General features: G+C 33.6%; 2 protein-coding genes across 3 annotated transcripts in view; both read left to right on the top strand.

Moving 5' to 3' along the window:
• LOC132695713 (dual specificity protein phosphatase 10-like) overlaps positions 1 to 2,392 on the top strand; it is a 28,514-nt gene extending 26,122 nt beyond the window's left edge. Inside the window, exon 5 of the mRNA XM_060660151.1 lies at positions 356 to 2,392. Coding sequence (XP_060516134.1) covers positions 356 to 648 — 293 coding nt within the window. The 3' untranslated portion in view covers positions 649 to 2,392. The remainder of the gene's footprint in view (positions 1 to 355) is intronic.
• Positions 2,393 to 3,932: 1,540 nt separating this feature from the next.
• Positions 3,933 to 12,883, top strand: LOC132695651 (epidermal growth factor receptor kinase substrate 8-like protein 2). Of its 2 annotated transcripts, none has more exons than XM_060660037.1 (8): positions 3,933 to 4,142; positions 4,876 to 5,181; positions 8,444 to 8,599; positions 9,966 to 11,012; positions 11,063 to 11,230; positions 11,387 to 11,489; positions 12,089 to 12,558; positions 12,613 to 12,883. In XM_060660037.1, the coding sequence occupies exons 2-8, from the start codon at positions 4,918 to 4,920 to the stop codon at positions 12,703 to 12,705; spliced, it is 2,301 nt and encodes a 766-aa protein (XP_060516020.1). In that variant the 5' UTR covers positions 3,933 to 4,142; positions 4,876 to 4,917; the 3' UTR covers positions 12,706 to 12,883. The 2 variants fall into 2 exon arrangements, with proteins under 2 accessions (XP_060516020.1, XP_060516021.1); XM_060660038.1 differs by having other exon boundaries at positions 11,063 to 11,167; positions 12,613 to 12,882.
• Positions 12,884 to 13,164: the final 281 nt, after the last annotated feature.

The following is a 13,164-nucleotide window of genomic DNA, read 5'->3' on the forward strand; positions in this document are numbered from 1 at the left end:
TTCGTTCTTTAAAAATAATTTAAAAATCCGTTATTGACGGAGATATCTTGACCACAAGCGTCATCTGTATTTACACTAAAATATTGTTGAAATCTAAATACGCAGATATACAGCGGGTTTCATTAAAAAAATGCGACGTTTTTTTTTGTATGTGAGTATCACCCTGTATATGTTGTATTTGCATATCGATTTACATGAAAGTCCGCATGAAACGAAATTATTGATTTCTAATAAATTATGCAGGCCACTTTAACGAGTTTGATACGAACAAAATTCCACGTCAACATAACTGAGCTTTTTGTTACGTAACACGAATTTGATAAACATGAATTTCTAATGTTATTTGCTTTTGCAGAACAAGCGAGAAAAAACGGATCTAGAGTTCTGGTCCACTGTCAGGCTGGCGTGTCTAGGAGTGCTACCATCGCCATTGCGTACATTATGAAGTACAAACACCTGTCGATGGTGGAGGCTTACAAGAAAGTGAAAGAAGCAAGGCCTATTATTTCGCCAAACCTGAATTTCATGGGACAACTGTTAGAATTAGAACAGAGTTTACGTAGTGATAGTAGTAATAATAATAATAATCTTCAGTGTCGATGGAGCCAGCAGCCGACTGATGAAGTATCAGAAGGATGCAGTGTTTGAGTTTGTAAGGACAAAAGACAATGTGTATCCGTTTGAAAAACGACAGTGTATAGTTGTGTTACATATTCCCCTTTTTAAATTAGAATTTCACTTATAAAGATGCGAAATTCTAATATGAGATCTACTTCAGACAATGTGTAGTCGCCAAGGTCGCCATAAAGTTCCATTCTAGTCGTTTCTGTTGGACAAAAGGCTGTGTAACCATTAAAGATATTTCATATTAATGTAAAACTGTCCGTATTTCTTTCATTGTGAGGATCTAATATTTGTTTTCCAACTGTAGCAGCTCTAATTGGAATGGTAATTTTTCTGGTTCCTTAGCGAAAGTCAAAGTTTTCTTAGGTTAAGTTGCCGTATACTCTTTGGAAAATTGCTCATGTGCTGGCAAAGTACTGTTAGGTCAGTATTATAAATAATATCCGATCAATCAGTATGGTCGTTTTCCTTGGTGAGGCAAAGTTTGAGACAATTTTATGTCAAAAATGTCAGTGTCTGGGTTCCAGAATGTTTACCAAAGATTTATATGTTAAAGCTATCCCGTGAAAGATAGTTTAAATATAATTTATCCAGTCAGTATGTGAAAAATTTTAAAAATGAGAGTTAGGTATAAAGGATGATAAAAGAAACAAAAAATGTAAAGCCTTATAATATTTATAATCAAATCATGATTTGTTACAGAACATTTTAATATTTTTTTACATATTGACTAATGCGCGCAGCAGAATAAATTATTTAATTTCGGCAGAATACTGTACAATGATTATTTATTGAACTTAGTTGTTCTACTGTAAATGTAACTAATAATACTTAAGTTTTTTTGGGGGTGATTTCCCATCTTTTGTTCTTTTGCTGAAGGCCATACGTTCATTTCTTCCTATATTAGCATGTAATATTGTAGGATTTGTTTTTTGGTTTTGCAGAATAGTTTCAATAGATTGTACTATTGGCAGTTGGGAAGCACTTTCAGGGTTTTGATAAATATTATTGTGATTTTTAATTAGTGTATAAGGTATTAGCGCAGGTACTAAACAGAAAGGTGCATAATAGTGTAGCGAGCATATTGTTAATGGCCATACTAATTTCATGTTAAGAATAACTTGCACCATAGTTTTACGGGCCACACTATCGCATAAATATGTGCCTTTACATTTATTATTACTTGTAAAATTTGTATAGAGACTAACATGGGCAACTTTCTGACTCTGATTTTTTGTCTATTTTTCTTGACAATTGTTTTAATTTTCTATCCATTATTTCTGTTCCCCCGACACACATTTTTTATTTTTAATAAAAAAAGGTATGGTTTTCCTAATTTTTAGGGTCAAAAACTGACTCATGTTTTTGTTTGTAGTAAATCGATGTTTTAATCGATAAAACAGATCAGTTTCCCCAATATTTGTGTTTTTAACAAAACCTCAAGGTCTCTTTTTTAGAATCCATAAAATTCATGACCAAAATTAAAAAAATCAGGTTATTTTCTAGAAATTGTTATTAGGAAATCCGAGTTAGAAAAACGGGTTTAAAAATCAGAGTAAAAAGTCATTTTTATTTTTTTATTATTATACATATTATTAAAAATAATGGATAGAAAGTGGGAACATGACCAAGGAAACTAGGCATTAAAATCTGAGTTAAAAAGGTACACATATTAGACTACAGAAGCCAGACTGTAAAAGATTTTAAAATGACTACTTGTAAAATGCAAGACTTATATATGTCCTAAATAAATTCTTAGGTGTTTAAGTCAATGTCTTTTATTTACTTTTTAAAAGAATATAAAAGGAGTTATAAATTGGATAAGCGAAGCTATCAAATTATGACAGTAAACAACAGAAATGAGGTGTTTAAAAGAATAAATTTACAAATTTTCTCTTGGCTTCTCCCGAGCTTAACAGAAACTTTAATTTTCAGTTCAGAACTTAACTGAAACCGTTTCTATTAAGTTCTGAAGAAGTCGACAGGATTTTTGGCGAAACCTCAGCAAGTTTCATTTATAAATAACCGACGCAGGAAGAATCCAGGTTTGTAAATAGCTTTACAGTAGCCTGTGAAAGTTTCTTTAGAAAACCATCTACCTGGACCTTTTTCCACAAGATGTCACTTCTGACTTACCACAAAAATTACCGTGAAACTATCACTCATTTTAAAGCTTGTGGCGACATCTGCTACATAATTTAGGTATCAAAGGTCGAATCAATACTATAACTCGCAACTTTTCAATTCCAAATCCATGAATCGACTTAAGATGGCGCGCGTCTAATTCGAAATAAAATAAGTTGTATTAACCTACATTATAGGAATATTTCGTTTTTCTGTTGCTAAAGTTCTGATATATATTGACAATAAATGAAAATATTAATTTTGCCATTAGGAACTTGAATTAACTACCTCTTTTCAAAATTTTTGAAGGCTGTTTTTGTTAGAAAACAGTTTTCGCAATCCAATCCTACTTTTTTATAAAAGGCAGAACTACCGCAAGCAAAATATATTGTATTGGTATTGGTATTGGTATTAAAGGGGGGCGCCCTCACGGGCGTCCAAGCACTTAAAGCAAAATATACTAATACTTTGTTTACTTTTAGAAACTATTATTTTTAAAACTTTTAAAATCATAAAGGCGGTTTTGTAACACCTGAAAGGCCAAATTTGTCAGGGAACATAGTTTAAAAAAATTAATCTTAACAGTCAAATAACACACATGCCTTTGCTTATATCTGATTCTGTTTTATTAAAAGTCAGAGTATGCCTTTTAACTTACATTTTCAATAAATTTACAAAGGTTTTCTAGTAATTTTTTTTCCCATATTTCACCCAAACTTACTATACATAATTGAAAAAGTTCTATTGACTGGGGTTAATAGAATCGCTCAGTGTTAAAACATTTCGCTCATACTAAAGATTTTGTAGGTCCTACCACTAGCAACTTAGAAGAACCTTTATTCATTTAAGGAATTTTTAAAAAGCTTTAGAATTTTGTTCGAAGTCAGTCCAGCAACTATATAAGTTACAGATCAAACTTTATAGTCATCTAGATTAGTGTGGATATTTTTAATAACACTGTTTTTCGGACAAATGCATAAATGATAAGCAGTACCTAGAGAAAAGTGGTCTAGGCAATCGGATAAAAATTCTACGGCGAAATTTACCGGGTTATTTTTGAGTAGTACCTGTATACGACTAGGCGGTACCACCAGGTAAACTCAGAAACAACCTGACCAGGTACGGTATCGTACAGGTAAACGTTCTCATTTTTCCACGCATGTGCTTTGCAGTAATCTGTTTTCTTACCTGTCAGTTGAGGCGAGCAAGCAAAAGTGTTCAATGCCGAATGTACCTGTGTACATTTGATATGCAATTTTAAAATTAGTGTAAAAGTGTATTTTGTGCCGCTAAATTGGTGAACGGGTGCATAAGTATGGCAGTCGATTTTTAGTGTTGATGGAGTATAACCGCTAACTCTCTACAGTAACCAAATAAGAATTTACTGTTACTAGGTATTGTTAATAATATGTTCATTTCGCCACGGTGGCTTTAGATACACATATTTAAACAATTAATGTGTGCGAAGTGCTTTAGTTGTAAGGGTTTCGATCAATTTATATTGACCGACATATTTATTGTTCAGTTTACTAAATAATTACCTATCCACCCACTTGTTGATGGATATACTATTATAATGAGACGCTGTGATTCGCGCAAACAAATATGCAAGAAATCCTTAAACGTATTCGTTGCCTCAATTGACTTTGAATTCTTACCTCATTCTTCACATTCCATTCTTAGATGTTTGAGGGTGTGGCGCGTATAAGTTATTTTCCAATTTTATTCTAATAGCTTTATAATTATAATTTAAGAATTCGATTTTGCTTCTTGTACGGTAAAGTTTCTCTGATTTATAAAAGGGCATTTAACGAAGATTAGCAATGCAATCAAATACGCCGCATGTATCGGTATATCCCAATACCAATGATCGATTTTTTAACGTTTACCGCGCATCGTCAAAAATTATATTATAGATAATGTAATCCAATAATCTAATCATGGCGCAGGATATTTTTTCCTTGTATCAAATTCATATCGGTTTCGTCATATCTTTATATAAAGCGTTAGTAAATAATTTTATTAAAAAATTACACCTCTAATTCAACAGCGTCGCGTCAGTTTGATTAAACGGCAACAGTTTCTGCATACAAAAACATATTATTACTGTAACTGTTTCCGTTTTAGTACTAAGAGTACGTTTGAAGCGGAACAAAGAAAATTAACACGATGGCATATCGCAACGGCTACTCGAGGGATGATAGGGACTTGGATCGGGACAGGGGTAGAGACCTTAGGGACGATTCGGGAAAACCACCAGTACATATTATCGAACATTTGGCAACGTTTAGCGTGTCGCAAGAAACTGGGATTATTTATCCTCTCGACGGGATGAGGAGGTTGAGACAAATGGAACAGACGAATGGAATATGGTCGCAGAAAATGCAACTTTGTCTGGATCATCCTTGGGTGTTGATAATGGACGAATCAGGGGTGAGTGCACTTAGTTTTTTGCCCAATTAACAACCGAAACGGCACGATTAAGAAATTCTCTCACATTTTCGGGTTTTCAGTAAACCTCTAATGTCACTATTTTTTAATTTTTCAAACAAACTACTGTAATACTTTTTACAAAACTTCTGGATTCCTCCTGGGTGGGTTTTTGCTGAGTCGAAATTGCTGACGTTTCGAAGGAGGAATCCAGAAGTTTTGTAAAAAGTGTCACTATATTTTTCTTTGATTTGTAAAAAATAATAATAAAACAATAAGTCATTTTCTGCGTTGAATAAGACAAGGAGTTATAGCTATAGTGATCTGCTTACTTTTGCAATAAAAGTACAGTACGAAAAGAAGCCAAAAATACAACAAACAAAATATTTGAAAATTTTCAGAAAACGGGATTGCATAAATACTGACTTTTAGATAATTCGAGGCCGTTCCCTGACTTTTCCAGAGAACCCTGCTAAAACTTGAAAACATTTTAAAAGTTTGTAATTACATATTTTCTTGAAACAATAACAACATTCGTTAATTACCACTAACGATTTCTAGGTCATTAGCAACATTCTCACGAACGGTTAACATATGTGAAATTAATTTGGTTTTGTAGAATACGGATACAATAACTACATATTTCTGCTAAAAAATGTAAAAGCAGTTTTGGAGAAATCTGTTAATTAAATAAATATTTGCATTTAGTTATTTAGTCTACGAGATTAAATATTTTTTGCACTTAAGCGCATAAGAGAAATAAAATTATATAGCGTTTATCTTTCGAAAATTTTAAAACTTTGAAAGTACCAGCCAACCTCTTTCTTCCGTATTCAATTTTTGAAAATGTAATTACCCCCGGACTCTCTTACAGACTTATGATTTTATTTCTAAGGATGAATACACATATCTAAAAAAACGCTATTCATGAAAGTACTGCGATAATTGTTCCGTGAAATAGTTTGAAACATATTGTTCCTAGACGTATAGAAGCCCTGCCTATGCCAATAGGCATTTTTGAAGCCAATCAAAAATTGTTGGGAATGCGCAGTCATTCCAAAACCACCAATAAAACTTTGCAGCCTTTAATCACCATGATCCCTGACAGTCCCTCAGTCAGTTTTCAGTTGAAAATGATGAACTGTCGACGGCAATGTTTATTGGTCAACGCCGTAAAGTCATATTGGTTGGGGAGATGGGGGTTGTCGAAAAGGAATTTTGAAATGACTTGTGCATGCAAATATGCAAAATACGAGGTTAGCGCCAAAATTTTCCGGCCTGACATAGATGAAGCTCCAGTATCACGATAAAACTTTGTCTTCTTTTAAATATATATCTTAGTAGGCTGCGAAAAAAAAATAAAGTCTTGCGTCAAATAGTTTTTTATTGACAGCTTTTTAAACGTGTCCGAAAAAAAGTCGCAAATAACGCAAATTGAGTATAGACGAGTTTATGACAAAAGAAGGGTTAGCAAATAAAATTATTAAAGAAAGGCTGGATGGTGTGTACGGCCAAAGTTCTTCGTATTCTGAAGTGAAAGAATGGGCAAAACGTTTTGGAATGGGAAATGAGTCTCTTGAAGATGATTCAAGAACTGGTCGACCAGTGGAGGTCATAACGGAAGATATTGTTGCGATTCTGGAAGAGGTGGCAATGAATGATCGACGTTAAGATTTTAAGAAATTACTAAGATTCCTGCATGATCATTTAGGTATGCATAAGGTTAGTGCAAGATGGGTTCCTAAAAACCTTTCGGCCATTCAAAAACAACACCGTGTCGAGTGTGCGCGGTCTTTTTTGGAACACTGTGGGTCGGAACCGAAGCCTGTGATAGAAACTATTGTGACGGGAGATGAAACTATGGTTCTCTATTACGACCCTCTATCGAAAAAAGAATCAATGGAGTGGCGTCGTAAGGATGAAGCACCTCCAAGAAAATTCAGAGTATGCCAGTCAACAAAAAAGGTGATGGCCACGTTCTTTTGGGATTGTGAAGGAATTCTTTTAATAGATTTTAAAGAAACTAATACCACTGTCAATGGTAAATATTACGCAACATTATTACATTTATTACATAAATTGCGAGACTGCAACCTGTAAAACGTAGAGAAAAACTTACCAGAGGCGTGCTTATTTTGCACGAGAATTCACCTGTCCACACTGCTGGTGTTGCACAAGCTGCCATTTTAGAGTGTGGGTTCCAACAGATAGATCATCCTCCCTATAGTCCAGATATGGTGCCCAGCGACTATTATTTGTTTGGATATTTGAAAAAGGACTTACGTGGACTGCGGTTTAACGACGAAGTTGAGTTAAAAGAGGCTGTTTTAGCTCATTTTGCAGACAAACCAAAAGAATATTTTTTAAAGGGATTGGGTTGTTAATAATGAGATTTAATAAGTGTATTGAAGTTAAGGGGGATTATATTGAAAAATAATAAAAAATTGTTACTCTACTTTGTTTCTTTCATATTCAGGTTGGGAAATTTTGTCGCTGCCCTCGTATATATCTAGATGAACTAAAAAAATCAAATGGATTCAGGTACATTTTATACAAGTTGTAAAAAACTGGCTTTTAAGATGTTTAAGCACCCTTTATAAAAATTCAAATTAAACAAAAAATAGTAATATGTATCTTATGACAGACTTTTGTTAAGATATTCTGTTGAAAATAAAGTTACGAGCAGAAGACCCTGAAGACGGAATTTTGTGAAAAGCTTTAAATCCGTCTTTAAATGCAGATGGACACTTAAAGTTTTTGCTTTTTTTCTATAAGAAATATATGCATTTGCAATTTCTTTTTACCAGATTGCTTTAATTAGTCAAAAGTTAACAGTCGGCGTTATAATTCACGAAAATAACCAGAAACTAACCAAAACTACGAAACTTATAATAACTAATGAGATTTCCCCATTTCATCATGTTTGATTTGAAAATATTATTGGACACGAAAGAATGGACAAAAATTGTTCATGACTCTATTTATTTTTTAAACTGCATTAGTTTTTCCCGAAAATTAATCCTCATTAGTCCGCAAAATTTAATTTTTTAATATAATTTAATCACGTACCTCATCAAAAATTAATTAAATGGATACTCTATCCTTCAGCTTGCAGTATTCAACGTTGTGGTCTATCTATTTGAACCTCATTTTTCAAAAAAAATGGTTAGATGAGAAACACTTTACAGACTTTTTTGATCTATTACAATGCAAAAAAAATAATTGTGTCAATGCGCGTCTTTTGCATATGGGATTTTCTTTTCAGAGTGTTGTCGAAAGATTTCCCGCAAATGCTATTCAAGATCCGACAGCTTTCATGAGTCAAGATCCGATGGATATGTACAATAACATCTTAGTCTTCATTATAGCGGATTCGAGTCAATCGCCACACTCTCCCGAAATGCAAATGCACATTTTTCAGGTAAGTCGGTTGAATTTCATGAAATATTCAAGAAAATGTCTTTATACCATGATAGGATTTGATTTTTCAATCATTTTTAATTATATATATACATATATATATATATATATATATATATATATATATATATATATATATATATATATATATATATATATATATATATATATATATAACCAGAAATTTTCCTCGTTAAGTTATTTGAACTTCTTTATAGAAAAAAAAAATGTTTTCAAATCTATCGTGCAAATTTGAATTATTCTAATCTTTTAAATCCGTGGGTATAGATATTTAACTAAACGGAAGCATTTGCAATGAGTAAAATGTTAATAGGCATTCTTCACACGCTTGCAGGATCTGGAATTACGAAACACCTGCGTTAAAGAAACGGGGCCAATATTTATAAATAAATCTGTTGCCAGTACATTCTACGTTTAAATTTCAGACGCAATGCGATATAAAATTCGCACCTTTGTTTAATTTTTTACTGGCATTTCGTGATTCTTCCAAACAATATTAGAATTTCCCGTTGTAACACAAATCGCAGGTGCAAAATTTATAACACCTTAAAGCAACATAAATCAAGTCTGTTTCAAGGTCATAAGATCCGGAACGAAAAGCCTAACCGTCTGTAACAATTTACAATTTCGCGGTTTTCCTATTTTTCGACTTCGTTCTGTGTCTTTTTTTTAATGTTTAAATTGGTTCCCGTTAAACGACCCTCGACTACATCACAATTCGACAATCTCAACAGTTATTTTACAATAATTGCGATAATAAATTAGGACTGATAAAAATTTTCTAGGCACTTCAATTTTGCCGAAAAAAAAACGATAAAATAAAAATTAACTTTATATCAAAATAAACCGCCGTGGTAACAACATATTCATGTGTTAAGGTGCGAAATTTTTCGTTTTTACGCGACTCTTGGCATAATCAAAGAAACCTTATTTTCGAATTTAACGTGGTACGTCAAAACCTTTATGTCTAACTTGTAGTCGGTAGTAAATTTGATATTTGTTTTAACTATAAATTGTCGTTTTACATGGGATTTATTCAGATTTTACTTTGCAGCCTCGCAATACATGACTCATTTCTATTTTTATCACATTTATCAATTTTTATTGAGATACTCGCACCTGAGATCATCAAAAACTACAACATTATATATATATATATATATATATATATATATATATATATATATATATATATATATATATATATATATATATATATATATATATATATATATATATATATATATATATATATATATATATATATATATATATATATATATATATATATATATATATATATATATATATTTAAAAGTGTCTATTAAATTTCTTTCCATTCTCAGTGTCAAAGTATATCAGCACAAGACCTAGCGGAGGATTTAAAACAATTAAGGATCGGAAAAGCTTTAACGCGAAGCCGCAAGAGTAGCATCCCTCCCCCGTCGCACAAACCACCCCAGAACGTGATAAACCCCGCTAGAGACCATTCAAGAGACTATATGATTCGGTCAGATTCAGAATTGACGGAAAACAATGACGATTCCAGTTCCACGACGAGTGAAAAATACGAAAGGGACGTCACCATTTTAAATCATTGTTTCGATGACATCGAGAAATTTATAGCTAGGCTCCAACATGCAGCGGCAGCTGTTCGGGAGCTGGAAAGAAGACGAAAAACTAGGAGGAATAAAAAACGAGATATGGGAGATGGAATGCTAACGATGAGATCTAGACCGCCTCCTGAGAAAGAGTTTGTCGATATATTTCAGAAGTTCAAGTTGTCTTTTAATCTTCTAGCTAAATTGAAAGCACATATTCATGACCCTAACGCACCCGAATTGGTACATTTTCTCTTCACTCCTTTGGCTTTGATAGTTGAAGCTTCCCACGATCATTACTTTGATCAGCAGATTCCGCACAACGTTATATCCCCAGTTCTTACGAGGGAGGCGATAAACTTGTTAATGAATTGCGTCACAAGCAAAGAAACAGAATTGTGGCATTCTCTGGGTAGCGCTTGGCTAATTCCTCGAGATCAGTACAGGGGTCACGTGCCTGCTTATCATCCAGTTTTCATGGACGGATGGTCTCCCGAGTATCCAGTGGATGAACCTGATTCGGAAAATAAACCATATCCAGCTGAAGAGCACTATAAAGATGACGACTCTGATAGAGACATAATGCCGCCAGTAGGCGAGAGCACCGCTAGAAGTGACATTTCAGCCGATTCGATAGAAAGAAACGGGGGTGAAGAAAGAGGCTTCGGGAGTGGACAGGAGAGGTTTTTGGAGGACTTGCAGAGTCGTGGAGCCCACATCGTCCAAGTTACTTACCCACGAACGGCAAACAACGACAAGGAGTTGACTGTAGTTAGAGGAGAGTTTCTAGAGGTACATCTTGGGAAACACGAAGTATTTCTGAATTAAGAGTTTTGTTTCAGATATTAGATAGCAGCCGGAAGTGGTGGAAAGCCAGAAACAGCAAGGGACAAATTGCTCACGTACCCAATACTATTGTCACACAGTATCATTCAAGTGGGCCTATGGTAAGCATTACCATGAATCCGCTATATACTCAACAGTATGGTAGCAGAATTACAGATAAGGATGTAAGTTGTTAAGGGTAAAAGGTCTTTGAATATGCACTCATTTTCTTTTTACACACGCCTCTGCATTTGCAAATATACTATTTTGCTACTTGCACTCTGGGTATCCTTCGTTCTGTGTAATTCAACCTACGTTGACCCAAACAATTTTCTCAATAGGATTCACCCCCGATTAGTCGATATAACGCTGGCCAAAGCAGCAGCGATGACCATAGGCCACCCTTGAAAAACTCCGCTGAAATGATTAGAAATGAAAGGATCGGTAAGAAAGGAGAATTCCGTTATTTCTAAATTTAGACAATCTATGCTTATTGTGTAATTTTGTCTATTCCATGTTTGATCTACGTGTGGTGTACCGAAAACTGTTTGATGTTAAAGACTTAAAATTTACCTTGATTACTAAAATTTATGAATTGACTGTAGTCTAATTTTTATTGTATAATGGATAGAATCTCTTCTGAATATTGCACATGTATGCGCGAATAGTATATATTATAATGCTCCTAAGTTCATCAAATGAATGAACAACCTTTCGCAATCGTACCTTTTGTTTAATTTCCGATTCGGGTGTGTTTATTTATTTGGTGAGGATAGGACATTGAATAAAATTTTTATATAAAGAAAACAACAAAAATAACTATATTCTATGAATTAATATATTATTTCAAAGTTATGTATATGTATATAAGATATATATTTTTATATATCGTTTGATTACTAACAGCGAATGTAATGTTTTTTTTTTACGATATTGTATTAAAGTCCTGCTGTGTAGCTTGTGTTTTTGTCTCGCATGTGTTCGTCGCTTTGGAAAAACATTTAAAAATATGCGATCCAAATTACTTCGCCGCATTTTTGCAGTTTTGGAAAAAACCATTAAAGTCACTGCATTACCACCTCCCCCACCCCCTCCGCCATCAGTTCCCGCACCACCACCAATACCTCTAGAAGCCCCAAAACCCTTGGAAGAATCACCCGCTTTAAAGAGAACCCAGTCCAGGCAATCTATAGTATCAACCTTATCAATGGGTGATAAAATGCAGGAGGAATTGGCTAGCGTGTTAACTCTAGTAAGGGATAGGGAAAAACAAAGAGCCGTGCTGGATATTAAATCGACTCCGGAAATGTATATAAATCAAAAGTCAAGTTCCAAAGATGTTCAAGAATGGTTAAAGGCCAAAGAGTTCGATGAAAACATTTGTGCCAAATTTAAGGGTCTATCGGGGTATCATCTATTCGATATGCAGAAATTTGAATTGGAAAAGATATGTGGTGCTAAAGAAGGACATAGGCTCTATTCCCAGCTCTTAGTTCAGAAATCTGTTAGTGGGGTAAGTTAAAGGAAAGATTTGCTTGCTTAGTATTTTTATGAATTCGGCTTGTAGTTCCAAACGGTAAGGACAACTGAGCTAAAAGCGATTTTAGCCAAGGCGAGGAAAAAGATTGAGACAAACCGAATAAACGGAGATGAAGCTTAAACATTCTAGTTGATATTTATATGAACTAAAGGTTTTACGAGATTACCTACTTATAATTACTCACTTATTATTTTATATAGTCAAATATTTTGTTTAGGTTGTTTTATTGTACATAGGGTATCTGTATCTGAATGATTTAATAAAGTAATTAAGCCTAATATTATTTACAAATAGATAAAATGGAATTAAATATTTAACAAACCAGTCGATTATCAATTCACTCTAACCTATACCCAAAATATGTTTCCTCTTTCTAATGATCACATTTAAAAAACGGAATTTGTTAGTTTATTTGGATAGATATTATTTCTTGATAGAAATATCGAAAAATTCCTTCAACGCGAGTCACGCAGCTAATTTGAGAAGGGTTTGAGAAATACGAATCAACCGGAACGGATTACAATACGGGAATGTGTGAGGTCTAAAATTGCAAAATACACATAAATGAATAAAACACAT

This window comes from Cylas formicarius, unplaced genomic scaffold, assembly GCF_029955315.1.
Source record: "Cylas formicarius isolate icCylForm1 unplaced genomic scaffold, icCylForm1.1 PGA_scaffold_12__32_contigs__length_19106922, whole genome shotgun sequence".
In the NCBI taxonomy this organism is placed as follows: domain Eukaryota; kingdom Metazoa; phylum Arthropoda; class Insecta; order Coleoptera; family Brentidae; genus Cylas; species Cylas formicarius.

What these genes read in the sequence shown, in the direction of transcription:
- LOC132695651 (XM_060660037.1), top strand. Translation starts at nt 4,918, where the DNA reads ATGGCATATCGCAACGGCTACTCGAGGGATGATAGGGACTTGGATCGG. An exon ending in TGATAATGGACGAATCAGGG is followed by an intron (nt 5,182 to 8,443) that starts GTGAGTGCACTT and finishes TTTTCTTTTCAG; the next exon opens with AGTGTTGTCGAAAGATTTCC. An exon ending in TGCAAATGCACATTTTTCAG is followed by an intron (nt 8,600 to 9,965) that starts GTAAGTCGGTTG and finishes TTCCATTCTCAG; the next exon opens with TGTCAAAGTATATCAGCACA.